This window comes from Bos mutus, chromosome 12 (genome assembly GCF_027580195.1).
Source record: "Bos mutus isolate GX-2022 chromosome 12, NWIPB_WYAK_1.1, whole genome shotgun sequence".
In the NCBI taxonomy this organism is placed as follows: Eukaryota; Metazoa; Chordata; class Mammalia; order Artiodactyla; family Bovidae; genus Bos; species Bos mutus.
This window is the reverse complement of record NC_091628.1, coordinates 65820347-65845286: the sequence shown is the minus strand read 5'-3', so window position 1 is coordinate 65845286 and position 24940 is coordinate 65820347. Positions and strand designations below refer to the sequence as shown.

Here is a 24940-nt window from a genome sequence, read left to right as displayed (position 1 = left end):
CAAAAAAGATCTTTATGACCCAGATAACCACAATGGTGTGATCACTCACCTAGAGCCAGACATCCTGGAGTGCAAAGTCAAGTCAGCCTTAGGAAGCATCACTATGAACAAAGCTAGTAAAGGTGATGGAATTCCAACTGAGCTATTTCAAATCCTAAAAGATGATGTTGTCAAAGTGCTGCACTCAATACGCCAGCAAATTTGAAAAACTCAGCAGTAGCCACACGACTGGAAAAGGTCAGTTTTCATTCCAAATCCAAAAAAGTTAATATGCCAAAGAATGTCCAAATTACTGTACAATTGTACTCATCTCACACACTAGCAAAGTAATACTCAAAATTCTCCAAGTTACTCTTCAACAAGGTCATAACATGAGAACTTCCAGATGTTCAAGTTGGAACAAATAGTTGGCTCTTTGCATCAGGTGGCCAAAGTATTGTAGCTTCAGCATCAGTCCTCCCAATGAATATTCAGGACTGATTTCCTTTAGGATTGACCAGTTGGATCTCCTTGCAGTCCAAGGGACTTTCATGAGTCTTCTTCAACACCACAGTTCAAAAAGCATCAATTCTTCAGCACTCAGCTTCTTTATAGTCCAACTCTCTCATCCATACATGACCACTGGAAAAACCATAGCCTTGACTAGATGGACCTTTGTTGGCAAAGTAATGCCTCTGCTTTTTAATATGTTGTCTAGGTTAGTCATAGCTTTTCTTCCAAGGAACAAGTGTCTTTTAATTTCATGGTTGCAGTCACCATCTGCAGTGATTTTGGAGCCCAAGAAAATTGCCCAAGTCTTTCACGGTTTCCATTGTATCCCCCTCTATTTGCCATGAAGTGATGGGACTGGATGCCATGGTCTTAGTTTTCTGACTGTTGAGTTTTAAGCCAACTTTTTCACTCTCCTCTTTCACTTTCATAGCTGACACATAAAATTAACTATCACACATGTAACTTTTTTTATTAAAATATTTGTTACTGCAGGAAATCCACCTAATGTAGTCATCATTTATACTACCATTGGCCTTCCAGTTTTGCAGGAACTTATTTAATATTTTAAAAATTGATTTGAATTTTACCCTCTAACAATTGTGACAGTAAAGGTTTCTGGAATTTGAGAGTCTATCATACAAAATGTGTTCTTTTATTGGTTCCACTCTTTCCAGTATGTCTGCATTGTGTGATCAAACCTCTAGCTCCTACCCACCCAGCTTCAGTCAACTCATCTTGCCTCTCCTTAGCAATTTCTATTACTGCATTTCCAGATCCCAAATTCTCCTGTTCTGATGATATTAACTCTTTTTTTTTACAGTCTTTTAATTGGAGGATAATTACTTTACACTTGTGATAGTTTCTGCCATACATCAACATGAATCAGCCATAGGTATACATATGGCCCCTCCGTCTTAAACCTCCCTCCCACCTCTCTTCCTATCCCACCCCACTTTGGGTTCCCTGGGTCATACAGCAATTCCCACTGGCTATCTACTTTACACATAGTAATGCATATGTTTCAATGCTATTTTCTCAAATCATTCTACTATCTCTCTCCTCCACTGTGACACTAAATTTTGATAAATTCTCTATCATTGTTTTTTTTTTTTTTGATAGTTTCTTTTTTCCTTGGAACTTCTTTTCAACCTAATGTACTCTAGAGTTTAACCCCAAACTAGCTTGCAATTACAAAATACCTTCCTATGAAAATCATTCAAGATTTAGCTACACAAACAAACACACCAACCTTCTTCATCTACAAATCCTCATTATCATTCTATCTTTGATGATTATGTAATTCTCATATCAAGAAAGTGTAAATGGCTAATTCAAAAGTAAAAAATGCACCAAAGAATAAAGGAAGAGGGTGGTCATGAGTCAGCTTTCCTTTACGTTTCACTGGTGCAGGGGTAAGGAACAGAGGGATATACAGGGCGCAAAGACTGGACATAACCTATCCACCACAAGACATCCCTACATAGGATATTCAGACATGAGTTACCAAGAAGTTCAGCAGGTCAGTCCCTTCCAGAAGAAATTAAAAATATTCCATTTTAACTACTACACTGAAAAGGTTATGAAAATTAACGAACTCATTTTAAGAGATTCCGTATTACAAACTCAATCTCCAGGATATCAGAGTGTTAACAAAAAATTGTTGAGAGCATGACGCAGTGTGAAAATTGTCAAGACTATAAGTCAGATGGCGTGAGCACAATTTGCAGTTCTGCAATTTGCTCATTGTGTGGCCTAAGAATGTCACTGTCCCTTTAGGAATCTGAAACTGTACATCTATTAAAATGAGATATAAAGTTTTACTAGAATAAATATGTAGCTCTAAATATCATATTATTTTTTTCATTTTTAAAAAATGAACTTAAAAATTATATTCAATGTCTTTTTCTGGTTTTTCATTGTTAGTATATAGGAATGCAAGTGATTTCTGGCAATTGATTTTGTATCCTACATACGTGAAGTTGCTCAGTCGTGTCCAACTCTTTGCAACTCCATGGACTGTAGCCTACCAGGCTCCTCGGTCCATGGAATTTTCCAGGCAAGAGTACTAGAGCGGGTTGCCATTTCCTTCTCAAGGGGATCTTCCCAACCCAGGGATTGAACCTGGGTCTCCCATACTGCAGGCAGACGCTTTACTGTCTGAGCCACTAGGGAAGCCCTTTGTATCCTACAACTTTGCTAAATTCATTGATTAGCTCTAGTAATTTTCTGATAGTATCTTTAGGGTTTACTATGTATAGTATTATGTCATCTGCAAACAGTGAGAGCTTTACTTCTTCTTTTCCAATCTGGATTCCTTTTATTTCTTTTTCTTCTCTGATTGCTGTAGCTAGGACTTCCAGAACTACGTTGAGTAATAGTGGTGAGAGTGGACACCTTTGTTTTGTTCCTGATATTCGGGGGAATGCTTGCAGTTTTTCACCACTCAGAATAATGTTTGCAGTGGGCATATCATATACAACCTTTACTATGTTGAGGTAGATTCCTTCTATGCACATTTTTTTAGAAGTTTAACCATAAATGGGTGCTGAATTTTGTCAAAGGCTTTTTCTGCATCTATTGAGATGATCATATGGTTTTTATCTTTCAATTTGTTAATATGGTGTATCACATTGATTGATATGCACATATTGAAGAATCCTTGCATCCCTGGAATTAACCCAACTTGATAACAGTGTATGAGCTATTTAATGGGTTGTTGAATTTTGTTTGCTAGAATTTTGTTGAGGATTTTTTAATCCATGTTCATCAGTGACACTGGCCTGAAGTTTTCAAAGTGTTCTCTTTGTCTGTTTTGGTATCAGGGTGATGGTGGCCTTGTAGAATGAGTTTGGAAGTGTTCCTTCTTCTGCAGTTTTTTGAAAGAGTTTTAGGATAGGCATTAGCTCTTCTCTAAATGTTTGACAGAATTCACCTGTAAAGCCATTTGGTCCTGGGCTTTGTTCTAAGGGAGATTTTTGATCACAGCTTCAATTTTAGTGTTTATAATTGGGTTGTTCATAATTTCTATTTCTTCCTGGTTCAGTCTTGGAAGATTTAACTTTTCTAAAAATCTGTCCATTTTTTCCAGGTTATCCATTTTATTGCCATGTAGTTGTTCATAATAATCTCTTTTTTTTTTAATAGGAATACAGTAATCTCTTATAATCCTTTGTATTTCTGCATTGTCTGTTGTAACCTCTCCTTTATTTCCGATTTTGTTGATTTGATTCTTCTCTCTTTTTTTCTTGATTAATCTGGCTAAAGGTTTGTCAATTCTGTTTATCTTCTCAAGGAGCCAGCTTTTAGTTTTATTAATCTTTACTATTTTTTTTCTTTTTCATTTCTGCTCAGATCTTTATGATTTCTTCCCTTCTGATAATTTGGGGGGGGGGGTTGTTCTTTTTCTAGTTGTTTTAGGTGTAAATTTAAGTTGTCTATTTGATGTTTTTCTTGTTTCTTAAGGTAGGATTGTATTGCTATAAACTTTCCTCTTAAAACTCCTTTTGCTGTATCTCATAGGTTTTGAGTTGTGTCTAGCCTTGACTAGACAGACCTTTGTTGGCAAAGTAATGTCTCTGCTTTTCAATATGCTATCTAGGTTGGTCATAACTTTCCTTCCAAGGAGTACGTGTCTTATAATTTCATGGCTGCAATCACCATCTGCAGTGATTTTGGAGCCCCCAAAAATAAAGTCTGACACTGTTTCCCTATCTATTTGCCATGAAGTGATGGGGACCAGATGCCATGATCTTTGTTTTCTGAATGTTGAGCTTTAAGTCAACTTTTTCACTCTCCTCTTTCACTTTCATCAAGAGGCTTTTTAGTTCCTCTTCACTTTCTGCCATAAGGGTGGTGTCATCTGCATATCTGAGGTGATTGATATTTCTCCCGGCAATCTTGATTGCAGCTTGTGCTTCCTCCAGCCCAGTGTTTCTCATGATGTGCGCTTCATAGAAGTTCAATAAGCAGGGTGACAATATACAGCCTTGACGTACTCCTTTTCCTATTTGGAACCAGTCTGTTGTTCCATGTCCAGTTCTAACTGTTGCTTCCTGACCTGACTGTTGCATATAGGTTTCTCAAGAGGCAGGTCAGGTGGTCTGGTATTCCCATCTCTTTCAGAATTTTCCACAGTTTATTGTGATCCACACAGTCAAAGGCTTTGGCATAGTCAATCAAGCAGAAATAGATGTTTTTCTGGAACTCTCTTGCTTTTTCCATGATCCAGCGGATGTTGGCAATTTGATCTCTGGTTCCTCTGCCTTTTCTAAAACCAGCTTGAACATCTGGAAGTTCACGGTTCACATATTGCTGAAGCCTGGCTTGGAGAATTTTGAGCATTACTTTACTAGCGTGAGAGATGAGTGCAATTGTGTGGTAGTTTGACCATTTTTTGACATTGCCTTTCTTTTGGATTGGAATGAAAACTGACCTTTTCCAGTCCTGTGGCCACTGCTGAGTTTCCCAAATTTGCTGGCATATTGAGTGCAGCACTTTCACAACATCATCTTTCAGGATTTGAAATAGCTCAACTGGAATTCCATCACCTCCACTAGCTTTGTTCATAGTGATGCTTTCTAAGGCCCACTTGACCTTAATAAGGGAATATTATAAACAATTAAGTGGGAAATACTCAACAACCTTGACAAATTGCAATTCTTGGATAATATAAACTATCAAAATTTACTGACATATAAAATATATCCATTAAATAAACTAAAATGACTTTTTTTATTAAAAGACATTACACACACACACACACACACACACAGGCACACACAATGCATGTCTAGTTTTACTGCTAAAAATCAAATATATTGTATCAAAAATTAAAGAAAAATAATAATAATACACAAAAACTTGTGAATTTAAGCATGAGTAATTACTATAAGTTTTATACCACTTACATGTGTTAGTCACCATTATAAATGCTTTCCATAGATTAATTTATTAATCTTCACAAGAACCCGTTTAGGTGGGCAGTATTATCTCAATTTAATAAATAAGAGAATACTATAGGCAACAGTAGTGAGGCTAATGAATGTTGGATTTGGACTTGAGCACAGGAAGTTCTAGTTCTGGTGACCGTTTCCATTTCACTGTTTTATACTTAATTCTAAGCAAAAAAAAAATAGCAAAGAAATGTGCATGTGTGTGAATGAGTGAGTGTGTGTGTATAGCTTCTGTATACATTTCATATATTGGAAAAGTTAACATCATAAAAGAGAGGAGAAAGGAAATGCTTCTGCAAGAGGAGGCTTATTACAAACTCAAATATAACCTAAACGGATGAAAATGATACATGCTGTCTTAAAAAATCAATATAAATGTATTAGAAAGGATTATACTGAAATAAATAACTAATCCCAGGGGAGAGAAAGCCTTTCTATGCATAAAATCAGCACATTATGAAAAAATCTCAAAAGAAAAAATTGTGTCTACTTACAGAATATGTCATCTATAAAGGATGAGGATAAACTTTTTTAGTCACTAACACTTCAATAGGAAAAAATAACAGAATGAATTAATAATTCACAAAAGAAATACAGTTGGCTAATAAGACAGGTAAAAACGTTAATATCCTCCTAAGTTAGCAACAAATGCATTAGTACAATTTCTTTCAGTAAAACGAACACCGAAAAAACTGACAGATTCACTTCCTGTATCAGGAAAAAGGAATTTGTGGAATAATATTGAAAGGGTATACATTCATGCAATGTTTCTGGGAAAACAATTTGGCAATACGTGCCAAGTTCTTTTCAAATGTTTGTAAGTTTTTAGTGAAAAAAAAATGCCAAGATATGGGTAAAAACTGTACATCCCTGGATGTTTATCACACTTCACATTTCAAGGCAAAAATGAGGGTTATCAGCTAGGATTCCAAAATCAGACATCCTGGTTTCAAAGTCAAGCTCTAACTTCCCAGCTGATGACTTGGGGCAAATTATATAACCTTGCCATGTTTTGGTTTTTAACATCTGTATAATGGGGATAATAACAGTACCTACTTATGCATCTGTTCTGCAGTTTAAACAAGATGATATCTCTAAAGCCTTATAACAGCTCCCAGCACAAAATAAGCACAATAGAGATAACAGCTATAACTATTGTGTTTACAATTCAGCCTTACGAAAAGCATGACTTTATAATAAAATATGCATGTAATCCTCTGTAACTATAAAATATCACTCTTGCAAAGAATATTTAATAACAAAGAGAAGTAACAATAAAATGTATATACAGAAAATTTTATATATAAAAGAAAATGTAAACAGAAGAAAATGGTAAGAGTTAAATACTTCAAATATCATCAGAAATTTTGTAGGAATGGTGATGTTACAAGTAATAATGATGAACATAAGCTTGGTGATAATGATATTTACCACCATCTGGGATCATAAATACTGCAACTAAATTATTAATTTACCTTATATCCAAAGAGGTATCTCTTGTACTCAAGTCTCTTTCAATACAGCTCATGTAAGTACTAGAAATTCTTATAAATTATACATTAATTATTAAATGAATACTACTTGGCTATATGTCCAATGTAAGGCAAATACACAAATAAACTAAAACCGATCATGGCTAATTTTAAGCATTCTTTTGTAATTAAATATGGCTTTGAATTAAAATGCTACTTGAGACAGACTGAAAGTGAAGGGCTGGAAAAAGATTTTCCATGCAAATAGGGACCAAAAGAAAGCAGGAGTAGCAATACTCATATCAGATAAAATAGACTTTAAAACAAAGGCTGTGAAAAGAGACAAAGAAGGTCACTACATAATGATCAAAGGATCAATCCAAGAAGAAGATATAACAATTATAAATATATATGCACCCAACACGGGAGCACCACAGTATGTAAGACAAATGCTAACAAGTATGAAAGGAGAAATTAACAATAACACAATAATAGTGGGAGACTTTAATACCCCACTCACACCTATGGATAGATCAACTAAACAGAAAATTAACAAGGAAACACAAACTTTAAACGATACAATAGACCAGTTAGACCTAATTGATATCTATAGGACATTTCATCCCAAAACAATGAATTTCACCTTTTTCTCAAGCGCACATGGAACCTTCTCCAGGATAGATCACATCCTGGGCCATAAAAACTAGCCTTGGTAAATTCAAAAAAATAGAAATCATTCCAAGCATCTTTTCTGACCACAATGCAGTAAGATTAGATCTCAATTACAGGAGAAAAACTATTAAAAATTCCAACATATGGAGGATAAACAACACCCTGCTGAATAACCAACAAATCACAGAAGAAATCAAAAAAGAAATCAAAATTTGCATAGAAACGAATGAAAATGAAAACACAACAACCCAAAACTTGTAGGACACAGTAAAAGCAGTCCTAAGGGGAAAGTTCATAGCAATACAGGCACACCTCAAGAAACAAGAAAAAAGTCAAATAAATAACCTAACTCTACACCTAAAGCAACTGGAAAAGGAAGAAATGAAGAACCCCAGGGTTAGTAGAAGGAAAGAAATCTTAAAAATTAGAGCAGAAATAAATGCAAAAGAAACAAAAGAGACCATAGCAAAAATCAACAAAGTCAAAAGCTGGTTCTTTGAAAGAATAAATAAAATTGATAAACCATTAGCCAGACTCATCAAGAAACAAAGGGAGAAAAATCAAATCAATTAAATTAGAAACGAAAATGGAGAGATCACAACAGACAACACAGAAATACAAAGGATCATAAGAGACTATTATCAACAATTATATGCCAATAAAATGGACAACGAGGAAGAAATGGACAAATTCTTAGAAAAGTACAACTTTCCAAAACTTGACCAGGAAGAAATAGAAAACCTTAACAGACCCATCACAAGCACGGAAATTGAAACTGTAATCAAAAATCTTCCAGCAAACAAAAGCCCAGGTCCAGATGGCTTCACAGCTGAATTCTACCAAAAATTTAGAGAAGAGCTAACACCTATCCTGCTCAAACTCTTCCAGAAAATTGCAGAGGAAGGTAAACTTCCAAACTCATTCTATGAGGCCACCATCACCCTAATACCAAAACCTGACAAAGATCCCACAAAAAAAGAAAACTATAGGCCAATATCACTGATGAACATAGATGCAAAAATCCTAAACAAAATTCTAGCAATCAGAATCCAACAACACATTAAAAAGATCATACACCATGACCAAGTGGGCTTTATCCCAGGGATGCAAGGATTCTTCAATATCCACAAATCAATCAATGTAATACACCACATTAACAAATTGAAAAACAAAAACCATATGATTATCTCAATAGATGCAGAGAAAGCCTTTGACAAAATTCAACACTCATTTATGATAAAAACTCTCCAGAAAGCAGGAATAGAAGGAACATACCTCAACATAATAAAAGCTATATATGACAAACCCACAGCAAACATTATCCTCAATGGTGAAAAATTGAAAGCATTTCCTCTAAAGTCAGGAACAAGACAAGGGTGCCCACTTTCACCATTACTATTCAACATAGTTTTGGAAGTTTTGGCCACAGCAATCGGAGCAGAAAAAGAAATAAAAGGAATCCAAATTGGAAAAGAAGAAGTAAAACTCTCACTATTTGCAGATGACATGATCCTCTATATAGAAAACCCTAAAGACTCCACCAGAAAATTACTAGAACTAATCAATGATTATAGTAAAGTTGCAGGATATAAAATCAACACACAGAAATCCCTTGCATTCCTATACACTAATAATGAGAAAACAGAAAGAGAAATTAAGGAAACAATTCCATTCACCATTGCAACGAAAAAGAATAAAATACTTAGGAATATATCTACCTAAAGAAACTAAAGACCTATATATAGAAAACTATAAAACACTGGTGAAAGAAATCAAAGAGGACACTAACAGATGGAGAAATATACCATGTTCATGGATTGGAAGAATCAATATAGTGAAAATGAGTATACTACCCAAAGCAATTTATAGATTCAATGCAATCCCTATCAAGCTACCAACAGTATTCTTCACAGAGCTAGAACAAATAATTTCACAATTTGTATGGAAATACAAAAAACCTCGAATAGCCAAAGCGATCTTGAGAAAGAAAAATGGAACTGGAGGAATCAACCTACCTGACTTCAGGCTCTACTACAAAGCCACAGTTATCAAGACAGTATGGTACTGGCACAAAGACAGAAATATAGATCAATGGAACAAAATAGAAAGCCCAGAGATAAATCCACGCACATATGGACACCTTATCTTTGACAAAGGAGGCAAGAATATACAATGGATTAAAGACAATCTCTTTAACAAGTGGTGCTGGGAAATCTGGTCAACCACTTGTAAAAGAATGAAACTAGAACACTTTCTAACACCTTACACAAAAATAAACTCAAAATGGATTAAAGATCTCAACGTAAGACCAGAAACTATAAAACTCCTAGAGGAGAACATAGGCAAAACACTCTCTGACATACATCACAGCAGGATCCTCTATGACCCACCTCCCAGAATATTGGAAATAAAAGCAAAAATAAACAAATGGGACCTAATTAAACTTAAAAGCTTCTGCACATCAAAGGAAACTATTAGCAAGGTGAAAAGACAGCCTTCAGAATGGGAGAAAATAATAGCAAATGAAGCAACTGGACAAACAACTAATCTCAAAAATATACAAGCAACTCCTACAGCTCAACTCCAGAAAAATAAATGACCCAATCAAAAAATGGGCCAAAGAACTAAATAGACATTTCTCCAAAGAAGACATACAGATGGCTAACAAACACATGAAAAGATGCTCAACATCACTCATTATCAGATAAATGCAAATCAAAACCACTATGAGATACCATTTCACACCAGTCAGAATGGCTGCGATCCAAAAGTCTACAAATAATAAATGCTGGAGAGGGTGTGGAGAAAAAAGGGAACCCTCTTACACTGTTGGTGGGAATGCAAACTAGTACAGCCACTATGGAGAACAGTGTGGAGATTCCTTAAAAAACTGGAAATAGAACTGCCTTATGATCCAGCAATCCCACTGCTGGGCATACACACTGAGGAAACCAGAAGGGAAAGAGACACGTGTACCCCAATGTTCATCGCAGCACTGTTTATAATAGCCAGGACATGGAAGCAACCTAGATGTCCATCAGCAGATGAATGGATAAGAAAGCAGTGGTACATATACACAATGGAGTATTACTCAGCCATTAAAAAGAATACATTTGAATCAGTTCTAATGAGGTGGATGAAACTGGAGCCTATTATACAGAGTGAAGTAAGCCAGAAAGAAAAACACCAATACAGTATACTAACGCATATATATGGAATTTAGAAAGATGGTAACGATAACCCTGTATACGAGACAGCAAAAGAGACACTGATGTATAGAACAGGCTTATGGACTCTGTGGGAGAGGGAGAGGGTGGGAAGATTTGGGAGAATGGCATTGAAACATGTGAAATGTCATGTATGAAACGAGATGCCAGTCCAGGTTCAATGCACGATGCTGGATGCTTGGGGCTGGTGCACTGGGCCGACCCAGAGGGATGGTATGGGGAGGGAGGAGGGAGGAGGGTTCAGGATGGGGAACACATGAGAAATAAAGGAATAAATTAAAAAAAAAAAAAAGATGAATAAGGTCTGAGGACATAAAGTATAACATAAAGACTATAGTTGAAAAAAAAAGAAAAAAAAATGCTACTTGAGGAAAGAGAATAAAGAAATCTGAGCAGGAAATATCTTGACATAAAGTTTTTCTTGAGCATTTAATGTTATATTACTGTTATCCTCAGGTAATATGAACAGTCTCAAAACGAAACATCACTTTTCTGGGATTCAAAGATGAGGTTATTAATCACATCTACCTTTCATGAATATATATTGTAGCATAATTTCTTAAACAGTAACACTTTTCATAAGAATGCCTATGAAAATATGAATATCTCACTATTTGGTCTCTTAAAATATGAACACGTTTAAACCTTCTTTTTGAACATTTTTAAAGACTTAACAAAGCAACTTGTTAAAATATATTGAGATGGTCATCACTATGAAGCCAAGTTTGTTTGTATGTGGGGTCAGGGAGTAATGTGGACATTTTCAAAGCTCTGAGCATTGCATGCTTTTGAGTGTCACTTTAATAATAAAGTATTTTAGAAGTTCTCCTTATTGTACCTTTATTTGTTTGAGCATGAAAACAACAATATTTTAGAATTGTAGGGACTATGAGTGATCAGCTCACAGAGTCTCCTACTTCCACTGGAATCACTTCAACAACTTAGAAGATACTCCTGATTTTGTCTCAGTCCTCAAGGCTCAGAAAGCTCTTACATCTTGCCAGACTACTTATAATACTGTTGTATCGGGTTAATTGGGCTACTCTGGTGGCTCAGTGGTAAAGGATCTGCCTGCCAATGCAGGAGACGCAGGCTCGATTCCTGGGTTGGGAAGATCCCCTGGAGGAGGGCATGGTAACCAACTTCAGTACTCTTGCTTTGAAAATCCCCTGGAGAGAGGAGCCTGATGGGCTACAGGCCATGGGGGTTGCAAAAGATCTGAATGACTAAACAACAGCAACAACACTGGGTTAATTGTTATAGATTATAGAATGGAATTTGGAACACAGGCTTTAGGGTCAGAGCAGGGTTAACCTGATGCTTCCTAACCTTATAATGCAGGTTGTTAGCCTTTCAGGTACTCAGCTGCTTTATCTTTAAAATGAGCTTAATTTATGGGATAGCTCTAATTCTACATAAATTATGTATTTACATAGAATTTTCTTATAGTTAATTCCTTAATATTTTATACTTTTTACATTTCTTTCATAGTAAGATATGGAGTAATGAGTTAAATTTCTTTTCCAGTCAGTTGTCTGAAGGCTATTTTTGGTGACTGCTCCATCTTTTTGAAAACTCATTCTCAATTCCACCTTGATCAAATATGCATACCGTATCTCTTAAGTTACCTGACACAGGGTAGCCACTCAATTAAGTGAAAAGTCTTATCTTCTTTCTATTGAATTTAAACCTGCTTTTCTATAAATTTCATTGCCCTTATTTTATCTGTAGCCATATGAACAAAACTTATTCAACAAACTAAATACCCTGAATTCCTTCCATCAGTTTTCCTGTGGCATAGTTTTCCACTAGAATGCCATTAGGGCTGTCCTCATTTTTTGTAAACCCTAACTGCCAATGTTCATCTAACAAGGTGGCTTCGTGGACAGACCATTTTCTACCAGGCATGTTGTTACCAATTTCACTTCTATGAATGGAGCCTAATTTTTGTATCAGTACTTTTCACACTTCATTCACAATATGTTGAACTAATAAGGCTAAAGCCATGATTATTTCTGTATGCAAACTGTTTAACAGACCAATTTTCTCCATTTTGAAACTATTAAAGTGGTCTTGACTATCTGTAAATAATCTTTAAAAATGTTGACCATCTAATAACAAGAAAGAAAAGATCACTTATCCTTTACCTTATACTATCTCTTTTCTTCAATACTTTTCTTTATATTTTCTTTAAATACATGTTGTGTTAGAGTCACAGAGTAAGCTTTAACATTGAAAAATATCTTAAAGAGAGTGACAGTCTATTCCAATTAAGAAAATTCTCAGTATTTTCAGTATTTATCTCACTTTAAAACTTTTTTCATATGCTAGAAATGTTTCAGAAAAGCATCAGTTCAGTTCAGTCGCTCAGTCATGTCCGACACCTTGTGACCCCATGAATTGCAGCATGCCAGGCCTCCCTGTCCATCACCAACTCCCGGAGTTTACTCAACTCATGTTCATCAAGTTGGTAATGCAATTCAGCCATCTCATCTTCTGTCATCCCCTTCTCATCCTGCCCAATCCCTCCCAGCATCAGGGTCTTTTGCAATGAGTCAACTCTTCACATGAGGTAGCCAAAGTATTGGAGTTTCAGCTTCAGCATCAGTCCTTCCAAAGAACACCCAGGACTGATCTCCTTTAGAATGGACTGGTTGGATCTCCTTGCAGTCCAAGGGACTCTCAAGAGTCTTCTCCAACACCACAGTTCAAAAGCATCAATTCTTCGGCACTCAGCTTTCTTCACAGTCCAACTCTCACATCTATATATGACACTGGAAAAACCATAGCCTTCACTAGACGGACCTTTGTTGGCAAAGTAATGTCTCTGCTTTTCAATATGCTATCTACTTTGGTCATAACTTTCCTTCCAAGGAGTAAGCGTCTTTTAATTTCATGGCTGCAGTCACCATCTGCAGTGATTTTGGAGCCCCCAAAAATAAAGTCTGACACTGTTTCCACTGTTTCCCCATCTATTTCTCATGAAGTGATGGGACCAGATGCCATGATCTTCGTTTTCTGAATGTTGAGCTTTAAACCAACTTTTCACTCTCCTCTTTCACTTTCATCAAGAGGCTCTTTAGTTCCTCTTCACTTTCTGCCATAAGGGTGGTGTCATCTGCATATCTGAGGTTATTGATAGTTCTCCCAGCAATCTTGATTTCAGCTTGTGCTTCTTCCGTCCCAGTGTTTCCCATGATGTACTCTCCATATAAGTTAAATAAGCAGGGTGACAATATACAGCCTTGACGAACTCCTTTTCCTATTTGGAACCAGTCTGTTGTTCCATGTCCAGTTCTAACTGTTGCTTCCTGACCTGCATATAGGTTTCTCAAGAGGCAGGTCAGGTGGTCTGGTATTCCCATCTGTTTCAGAATTTTCCACAGAAAAGTATATACAACATAATTTCATTTGATATATGAGTGCTTGCTCATTAAGTATTTCAGTCAAATATATGCATATTTGGTATATCCAGAATGTATATAGCAAAATACTAATTACATTTAGCTTGGGACTAAAGTGGGAATTAAGGGACAATGATACTCATTCTATTTTTTAATTTTTTTCTTACAGTGGACAAATTTCACTTTTATAATAGTACTTAAGCTCTCATTTGGTAAATAGCAGTAATAAGCAAATATCAGTCAGTGTAATAAGTATGAAAAACTCAGAACATCATGTTTTATGATCTAAGTTATTAATAAAAGTCTCCCATGATAATCCACTATATTTTAAAATTTATAATGACATTTATGCACTTTCATTTTAAATATGCTTAAATATATTTTATTCATTCTTTCTATAACTTTATTTAAATCTTTTGCCTTTCTCAAATACTCTGGTTTTAGAGTGCTTTCCACTTCATCATATGGAAGTAAATTTTACTTTTTTCTCTGTTAATTACTTTGCTTCTATATTATCCATAAACTTAAAGAGCTTATTGGCATATAGCTCTTTCATGCTTTCAGAATTTTATGCAATTTTGTGATATCTCCCAGTATCCTGTTAATAGGATGAGCAAGAGATATCAAGATAAAATATTGGGAAACCAGACTACACTGCAATAGAACAGGGAAACTCATTACTAAAACCCATAGAAACAAGAAAGCAAGATTAATGGTCTTAAACATTAAGTAAAGAGGCTGATGCTGGAAGGATAACAAAAGCGTTGCTCTGTTTTTTACTCTCTTCTCAATCTTAAATGCATCTGTTTAGAATTACTTTTATGAACCTCTAGTTAAACTAATAAAATAATTACTCATCTTTAAAAGGTAACAACTTTATTCCTAAGGGGGAAAAATGATATGCAGTGAAAGAGCATGGACTTGGGAGCCAGAAGCCTTGACTTAAATATGCCACTTATTTACTCTCCAATCTCAAGCAAAGAAATACACTTCTTTGATCCTCAATCATCCCTTCTGGAGAGATATATGGATGTATGCCCAATGGAGCTGCCAAGCACTGTTAGATCAGGAAACCTATACAAAGTCTATATCACCAAATAGAAACACGCAAATTCCCTTTTACAAAGAGAAAGCTAAATAAAATTATATATCAGTACTTTTAAACTGCTTAATACCTTGGTGCTATCAGAGATTTCATTATAAGACTATACTGGAGAGGATAAGACTATCTAGGAAGTTATCACTTTTTTTTTTTAAGTTACAGGACATGAATATCCCCCCATCAAAACTCTAGGAAAATGACAAGTGTGTGAAACAAAACAGCTTAAAGGGCAAAGAAGAAAAGATAACGATGGTTAACAAAATGTTGAAAGATGGAAACAGCAAGAAAGAATTGTAACTTACTTAGAGGAGCGGTGATTGGTTGGTTTATTTTAGTTTCTATTTTGTGAAACTTGAACAAACTGTTGAGTTTCACACCTGGGTTGATGTAGCATAGTATAGAGTTATACACAGGGAGTTCAAAGTCTAGAAGGTAGAGGGGGCATAAGACCCTGACTACCAGCATGCGGGTTTATGGAAATCTAGAAAAGGATCTTGAAGTTTCAAGGATGGTGAAAGTGTATTCAGCGCAGTTGTATTTAAACATCTCAGTGTTTAAATACAAGGGTGATCATCCAGTTATGATGCTATTTATTTTTAGGTCTGCTTGTATACAATCTTAGGTACTGCTCCTTGTGAATGAATCCTCTTCAATATCCATCTCACATGAAAGTGAAAGTTGCTCAGTCTTATCCAATTCTTTGTGACCCCATGGACAATATAGTTCATGGAATTCTCCAGGCCAGAACACTGGAGTGGGTAGACTTTCCCTTCTCCAGGGGATTTTCCCAACCCACGGATCGAACCCAGGCCTCCCACATTGCAGGTGGATTATTTACCAGCTAAGCCAACAAGGAAGCCCAAGAATATTGAGTAGGTAGCTTACCCCTTCTTCTGTGGATCTTCCTAACCCAGAAATCAAACTGGGGCCTCCTGCATTGCAGGTGGATTCTTTATCAACTGAGCTATCAGGGAATCTTCCATCTCATGTGGATCACAAGAAAAAGGTAGGATTTACCAACAGGAAGAATCAGATGATCAGACTGGCTGACCAAAGCTCCTGCCTGGCAAAAGAGACTTTTCTACTTTTATCCATTCAGTTACATATATATGCCATGTCCAACTCTTTGCAACCCTTTGGATTGTAGTCCACCAGGCTCCTCTGCCCATGGGATTTTTCAGGTGAGAATACTGGAGTGGGTTGCCATTTCCTTCTCCAGGGGATCTTCCTGACCCAGGGATCAAACCCACCTCTCCCGTATTTCCTGCATTGCAGGTGCATTCTTTACCTGTTGAGCCATCCACTTTCACTCATCAAATATTGGTAAATGCCATGTGCCAGGAATCATCCTGCTGTCTAAGGACAGAGCAGTGAAGGAAACAAAGTCGCTATCCTTGAGAACTTACATTCTAATGGTAAGACACAGACAATCAAGCACATTAAAAAACCATCAATGCTGTTAAGAAAAATCAGGGTATAAATGGTGGTGAATGTGGAAATGGGGTCTATTTGATATAGGAGATACAGAAAGCTTGCCTGAGAAGCCTGTGTGTGAGCAAAGAACAAAAGGGAAGCAACAGGATGATCCAAGAGGTTAGTAAGAGTTTATGGAAGAGAAAATATTAAGCACAAATACCGAATACAGAACTCGGGACTGCTCTCATGGAGCATGCTGCCCACAGATACAGACAGACACTAAAGAAACAATTTGGAAAAGACCCTGATGCTGGGAAAGACTGATGGCAGGAGAAGGGGAGGCAGAGGATGAGACAGTTAGATGACATCACCGACACAATGGACATGAGTTTGAGCAAACTCTAGGAGATCGTGAAAGACAGGGAAGCCTGGTATGCTGTAGTCCATGGGGTCTCAAAGAGTGGGACATAGAAACATACAAACAATGAAGAAATTATTGGACAGTGGCAACGTTTACAAAGAAAATGAACACAGCTTAATGTCATAGAAAGTCACCTGATGTGTCTATTTTAGATTGAGGTGTTAGCAACCATATGCCTAAAGAGCTGAGGTCAGGATGCTCTAAGCAGGACTGCCTGGAGTAGAGCTGCCTCTGAAAGGCAGCACAGAGTCCCTGTGCCAGATGAACTGGGCAGAATGAGGCCACCAGCAGGAAATGGAAAACTCTCACTTCCACAGTGCTGTGATTTACATGGCCTAGCAGAAGTGAGGCTGGAGTTTAGAAAAAAATCAAGGTAACTGTAAACCACATGCAAGAAGAAGTGATGGAATAACTGCTGAAGCCAAATGTTAAGGAAAGCTCACTTTTCAGGACATCTTGGATGAGGCAGACACAACACAAGTGACTAAGAAGTATCTAGAGTGTGAAGAGGAAAAAGCATCGTATTCCCCTCTCTCTTATCTGAGTTTTATCCCTGACTTTCTCTTCCTTCCACTTTTCTCACCTGCTCTTGTTTTACATTCACTTCTTTGATCAGGACTCATCTCTTTGTCTCCCAAGACCCAAACACATACTGTTTATTGAACATCTCCATGTGGAAGAACACACTGATCCATCAAATTCAACCACTCCAAGCCCGAACTCATTATAACATCTGATACTCTATCTTCCCGTTCCTCGATAATAACAAGCATCAAGCTACCGGAGGAGAATCACAAATCAAACAACCCCCCGCCTCCCCTGCAGACCAAGCTTACCAACATCCAATGGCTCCCCCAACTGCACACCCAATAAATCGTCTTTGGTCCCATTTGTCTTCATTTCCTCTGTAACTCCCTGACTCTGCCCCTTAACATCAATCACCAGAGCTACGGAAGCAGCTTCCTCACTGACTCTCCTCCTCCTACACTGTTTCCCACTCACCCTCAACTCCCCTAGGAGTGATTCTTTAAAACACAAATATGATTATTTTCCTGCCAGGTTTAAAAACATGATTCTCTCACAGATTCCCAACCATTCACAGTGCACCTCGCCTCCCACTTCTTACACAAACCATCACTCAGGGTTCACTCCACCTCTCATCTCCAGGCATTCAGGCCCCTCTGAGCACAGGCAAGTGGCTCTTTTTTTCTTCTTTATTTGTTCAGTCAGTTAAGTCAGTCCACAAGACATGCACCTTAAAGTTCCTGAGGGCAACAGAAAGAAAAAGCAAAACAATAAATAAAACTTTTAAAAGGTGATAAGCACTGTGAAGTAAACAAAAAAGGGACTTTAGATAGGTGTCACTGAAAGGAAAGATCTCAACAATGAAAAGGAAATAGCCAAGATAAAATTGGGGAGCTTGGTATGAGGGAGCATTAAACAGAAGAAACACTGGGATCACAATGAGAAGTTGCAATATGAGTCCATGTGCAATTACAAGTCATTTGAGACAGTCTTTTGTGAACTATTTGGAGAAAGACTCTAAAAGAGAGTGGATATGTGTCAATGTATAACTGATAAACTTTTCTGTACAGAAGAAACTAACGCAATGTTGTAAATTAACTATACTGTTACTAATAAAAAAAATTTAATGGGAAAAAGGAATATACAAAAATGTTCCGGGGGATATTATACAATAACCACTATTATGCTAAATAAGCATAATAGCAAACACTCTCTTCCAACAACACCAGAGAAGACTCTACACATGGACATTATCAGATGGTCAACACCGAAATCAGATTGATTATATTCTTTGCAGCCAAAGATGGAGAAGCTCTATACAGTCAGCAAAAACAAGACCAGGAGCTGACTGTGGCTCAGACCATGAACTCCTTGTTGCCAAATTCAAACTGAAATTGAAGAAAGTAGGGAAAACCACTAGACCATTCAGGTATGACCTAAATCAAATCCCTTATGATTATACAATGGAAGTGAGAAATAGATTTAAGGGACTAGATCTTATAGACAGAGTGCTTGATGAACTATGTACAGAGGTTCATGACACTGTACAGGAGACAAGGGTCAAGACCATCCCCATGGAAAAGAAATGCAAAAAAGCAAAATGGCTGTCTGAGGAGGCCTTACAAATAGCTGTGAAAAGAAGAAAAGCGAAAAGCAAAGGAGAAAAGGAAAGATATTTCCATTTGAATGCAGAGTTTCAAAGAATAGCAAGGAGAGATAAGAAAGCCTTCCTCAGTGATCAATGTAAAGAAATAGAAGAAAACAACAGAATGGGAAAGACTAGAGATCTCTTCAAGAAAACAAGGGAACATTTCATGCAAAGATGGGCTCAATAAAGGACAAAATTGTATGGACCTAACAGAAGCAGAAGACATTAAGAAGAGGTGGCAAGAATACACAGAAGAACTGTACAAAAAAGAGCTTCAAAACCTAGATAATCACGATGGTGTGATCACTGACCTAGAGCCAGACATCCTGAAATGTGAAGTCAAGTGGGCCTTAAGAAGCATCACTATGAACAAAGCTAGTGGAGGTGATGGAATTCCAGTCGAGCTATTTCAAATCCTGAAAGATGATGCTGTGAAAGTGCTGCACTCAATATACCAGCAAATTTGGAAAACTCAGCAGTGGCCACAGGACTGGAAAAGGTCAGTTTTCATTCCAATCCAAAAGAAAGGCAATGCCAAAGAATGTTTAAACTACCGCACACATCTCACACTCTAGTAAAGTAATGCTCAAAATTCTCCAAGCCAAGCTTCAGCAATACGTGAACCGTGAACTTCCAGATGTTCAAGCTGGTTTTAGAAAAGGCAGAGGAACCAGAGATCAAATTGCCAACGTCCACTGGATCATCAAAAAAGCAAGAGAGTTCCAGAAAAACATCTATTTCTGCTTTATTGACTATGCCAAAGCCTTTGACTGTGTGGATCACAATAAACTGTGGAGAATTCTGAAAGAGATGGGAATACCAGACCACCTGACCTTCCTCTTGAGAAACCTATATGCAGGTCAGGAAGCAACAGTTAGAACTGGACATGGAACAACAGACTAGTTCCAAATAGGAAAAGGAGTACGTGAAGGCTGTATATTGTCCCCTGCTTTTTTAACTTATACGCAGAGTACATCATGAGAAACGCTGGAAGGGAAGAAGCACAAGCTGGGATCAAGATTGCCGGGAGAAATATCAATAACCTCAGATATGCAGATGACACCACCCTAATGGCAGAAAGTGAAGAGGAACTCAAAAGCCTCTTGATGAAAGTGAAAGAGGAGACTGAAAAAGTTGGCTTAAAGCTCAACATTCAGAAAATGAAGATCATGGCATCTGGTCCCCATCACTTCATGGCAAATAGATGGGGAAACAGTGGAACCAGTATCAGACTTCATTTTTTGGGGGCTCCAAAATCACTGCAGATGGTGATTGCAGCCTTGAAATTACAAGACGGTTACTCCTTGGAAGGAAAGTTATGACCAAGCTAGACAGCATATTGAAAAGCAGAGACATTACTTTGCCAACAAAGGTCCATCTAGTGAAGGCTATGGTTTTTCCAGTAGTCATATATGGATGTGAGAGTTGGACTGTGAAGAAAGCTGAGCGCCGAAGAATTGATGCATTTGAACTGTGGTGTTGGAGAAGACTCTTGAGAGTCCCTTGGACTGCAAGGAGATCCAACCAGTCCATTCTGAAGGAGATCAGTCCTGGGTGTTCTTTGTTGTTGTTGTTGTTGTTGTTGTGTTAGAACAACTCAACAAAATAAAATTCCGGTTTATTGTTGGACAACATTGTTTCACACATACATCAAACAGGCCAAAAAATAAACAGCAACTTCGTAGACAAAAAAAGGAAAAAAAAGAAACCTTTTATCTTTGGCCTTTTTAACCATCTCATACAAACCAACTACTTATAGTACAGCTAAGTACATACGCAAAAAAAGTTACTGGAACGCTTGGAATAAGATTTTTTGGTTGTTGTTGTTTTTGCTTTTTCTTTACAAGGTTTTTTTCTCCTTTGAGATTATAATGAACATGGTCACACCACAAGTAAAGTCAGAGTAGGACAGAGAATGCTCCGAAGGCTGGTTTGGTCATCCGAGATCATTAAAAACGGCTGACCCCTAACAATATGTACAAAAATATAAAATGTAAATAAAAAATACAAACAAATTTTCCTTTTTAAAGTACTTTAAGAAAAAAAGCGAGGCCTTGGAAGTTTTGGTTCTTTTTCCCTCCCCTGTTGCAAATTCATCTTGTGGTTTTGGTTGGGTGGTGGAGAGCGCAGTCGTCTGTGGGTGGTGCTGCCCACCAGGCGCAGGCGGGACTCTCTACTGGAAGGTGACCACGTTTAGATTCTGAGACGGGAAGTGGACAGTGAATAGGTCATGGCGGCCTTTTTTTTTTTAAGTTTAACTTTTCCTTTTTTGCTGTCTAGTCATCCTCATCAGTCTTCTGCTTCTTGGTATCCACATCGTCATCCTCGTCATCTTCAGCTGCCTGTTTGCCCATAGCTGCCTCGGCCTCCTCATCTTCATCTCCGACCTCTTCCTCACCATCACCTTCCTCCTTCTCCTCCTCCTCTTCCTCCCCACCTTCCTCCTCTTCGTCTACCTTGTTGTCCGCCTCCTGCTCCCCATTTTCCTCATTAGCATTCCCATTTGCAGGTGCCTCTCTCCCATTCTCTGCCTCCTCCACAACTTCCTTCTTCTCCTTTAAGTCCTTGGTGGTGATCTCGGAGCTGGTGTCCGCGGCCACCTCTGACATGATGGGGCACACTCCTGTGATCCAATGCAAGGGACTGAGAATAAAAGCGGGAGTTCCAGGACTCTGGCGGTAAAGCTGCCGGAGTCCGCGGTGGTGGTGATGGCGCACGGAGGAGGTGGCTGCGCGAGATCAAGGAAGCCAGAGATGGGAACAATGCAAAAATGGCTTTTTAGAGCAGCCAGTGGGACCTGGGTGTTCATTGGAAGGACTGATGCTAAAGCTGAAACTCCAATACTTTGGCCACCTCATGTGAAGAGTTGACTCATTGGAAAAGACTGATGCTGGGAAGAATTGGGGGCAGGAGGAGAAGGGGACAACAGAGGATGAGATGGCTGGATGGCATCACCAACTTGATGGACATGAGTTTGAGTGAACTCCGGTAGTTGGTGATGGACAGGGAGGCCTGGCGTGCTGCAGTTCATGGGGCCACAAAGACTCAGACATGACTGAGTGACTGAACTGAACTGATGCTTACAAAGAAATGTTCAGTTCAGTCACTCAGTTGTGTCTAAATCTTTGTGACCCCATGGACTGCAGCACTCCAAACCTCCCTGTCCATCACCAAATCCTGGGGTTTACTCAAACTCATGTCCATTGAGTCTGTGATGCAATCCAACCATCTCTTCCTCTGTAGTCCCCTTCACCTCGTGCCTTCAATCTTTCCCAGCATCAGGGTCTTTTCAAATGAGTCAGCTCTTCGCATCAGGTAGCCAAAGTATTTGCATTTCAGCTTTAACATCAGTCCTTCCAATGAATATACAGGACTGATCTCCTTTAGAATGGACTGGTTGGATCTCCTTGCAGTCCAAGGGACTCTCAAGAGTCTTCTCCAACACCACAGTTCAAAAGCATCAATTCTTCGGCACTCAGCCTTCTTCACAGTCTAACTCTCACATCCATACATGACTCCTGGAAATACCATAGCTTTGACTAGATGGATCTTTGTTGGCAAAATAATGTCTCTGCTTTTGAATATTCTGTCTAGGTTGGTCATAACTTTTCTTCCAAGGAGTAAGTGTCTTTTAATTTCATGGCTCCAGTCACCAACTGCAGTATTTCAGAACACAAAAAAATAAAGTCTGCCACTGTTTTCACTGTTTCCCCATCTATTTGCCATGAAGTGATGAGACAAGATGCCATGATCTTAGTTTTCTGAATGTTGAGCTTTAAACCAACTTTTTCACTCTCCTCTTTCACTTTCATCAAGAGGCTCTTTAGTTCTTCTTTCTGCCATAAGGGTGGTGTCGTCTGCCTATCTGAGGTTATTGATATTTCTCCTGGCAATCTTGATTCCAACTTGTGCTTCATCCAGCTCAGCGTTTCTCATGATGTACTCTGCATATAAACAGGGTGACAATATACAGCCTTCATGCACTCCTTTTCCTAATTGGAACCAGTCTGTTGTTCCATGTCCAATTTTAACTGTTGCTTCTTGACCTGCATACAGGTTTCTCAGGAAGCAGGTCAGGTGGTCCAGTATTCCCATCTCTTTCAGAATTTTCCACAGTTTTTGGTGATCCACACAGTCAAAGGCTTTGCATAGTCAATAAACCAGAAGAAGATGCTTTTCTGGAACTCTCTTGCTTTTTCGAAAATCCAGTGGACATTGGCAATTTGATCTCTGGTTCCTCTGCCTTTTCTAAATCTATCTTGAACATTTGTAAGTTCACAGTTCACATACTGTTGAAGCCTAGCTTGGAGAATTTTGAGCATTACTTTATTAGAGTGTGAGATGAGTGCAATTGTGCTGCAGTTTGAGCATTCTTAGGCATTACCTCTCTTTTGGATTGGAATGAAAACTGACCTTTTCCAGTCCTGTGGCCACTGCTGAGTTTTCCAAATATGCTGCACATATTGAATGCAGCACTTTCACAGCATCATCTTTTAGGATTTGAAACAGCTCAAGTAGAATTCCGTCACCTCCACTAGCTTTGTTCGTAGTGAGGCTTCCTAAGGCCTACTTGACTTCACATTCCAGGATGTCTGGCTCTAGGTGAATGATCATACCATCGTGATTATCTGGGTCATGTAGATCTTTTTTGTATAGTTTTTCTGTGTATTCTTGCCATGTCTTCTTAATATCTTCTGCTTCTGTTAGGTCCATACAATTTCTGTCCTTTATTGTGCCCTTCTTTGCATGAAATGTTCCCTTGGTATCTCTGATTTTCTTGAAGAGATCTCTAGTCTTTCCCATTCTACTGTTTTCCTCTATTTCTTTGCATTGATCACTGAGGAAGGGTTTCTTATCTCTCCTTGCTATTCTTTGGAGGTTTGCATTCAAATGGGTATAACTTTCCTTTTCGCCTTTGCCTTTTGCTTCTCTTCTTTTCACAGCTATTAGTAAGACCTCCTCAGACAACCATTTTGCTTTTTTGCATTTCTTTTTCTTAGAAATGGTCTTGATCACTGCCTCCTGTACAGTGTCATGAACCTCCGTCCATAGTTCTTCAGGCATTCTGTCTATAACATCAAGTCCCTTAAATCTATTTCTCACTTCCACTGTATAATCATAAGGGATTTGATTTAAGTCATACCTGAATGGTCTAGTGGTTTTCCCTACTTTATTCAATTTAAGTCTGAATTTGGCAATAAGGAGTTCATGATCTGAGTCACAGTCAGTTCCTGGTCTTGTTTTTGCTGACCATTAAAGCTTCTCCATCTTTGGCTGCAAAGAATATAATCAATCTGATTTTGCTGTTGACCATCTGGTGATGTCCATGTGTAAAGTCTTCCCTTGTGTTATTGGAAGAAGGTATTTGCTATGACCACTGCATTCTCTTGGCAAATTCTATTAGCCTTTACCCTGCTTTATTTTGTACTCCAAGGCCAAATTTGCCTGTTACTCCAGGTATTTCCTGACTTCATACTTTTGCATTCCCATCCGCTATAATGAAAAGGATATCTTTTTGGGGGTGTTAGTTTCAGAAGATCTTGTAGGTCTTCATGGAACTATTCAACTTCAGCTTCTTCAGCGTTACTGTTTGGGGCATAGACTTGGAT

At 38.0% G+C, this 24940-nt stretch overlaps 2 protein-coding genes across 5 annotated transcripts in view; both read right to left on the bottom strand.

Moving 5' to 3' along the window:
• Positions 1–24940, bottom strand: part of GPC5 (glypican 5) — a 1591779-nt gene that overhangs the window by 1472408 nt on the left and 94431 nt on the right. The gene's annotated exons all lie outside the window — the stretch shown is intronic.
• Positions 21532–21944, bottom strand: LOC102284609 (prothymosin alpha). Its single transcript, XM_005899506.3, has one exon. It carries the CDS (start codon positions 21938–21940, stop codon positions 21608–21610), a length of 333 nt encoding a protein of 110 aa, XP_005899568.2. The 5' UTR covers positions 21941–21944; the 3' UTR covers positions 21532–21607.

Bases quoted from the DNA above. Each gene is read 5' to 3' on its own strand.
- LOC102284609 (XM_005899506.3), bottom strand. From the start codon at position 21,940: ATGTCAGAGGTGGCCGCGGACACCAGCTCCGAGATCACCACCAAGGAC.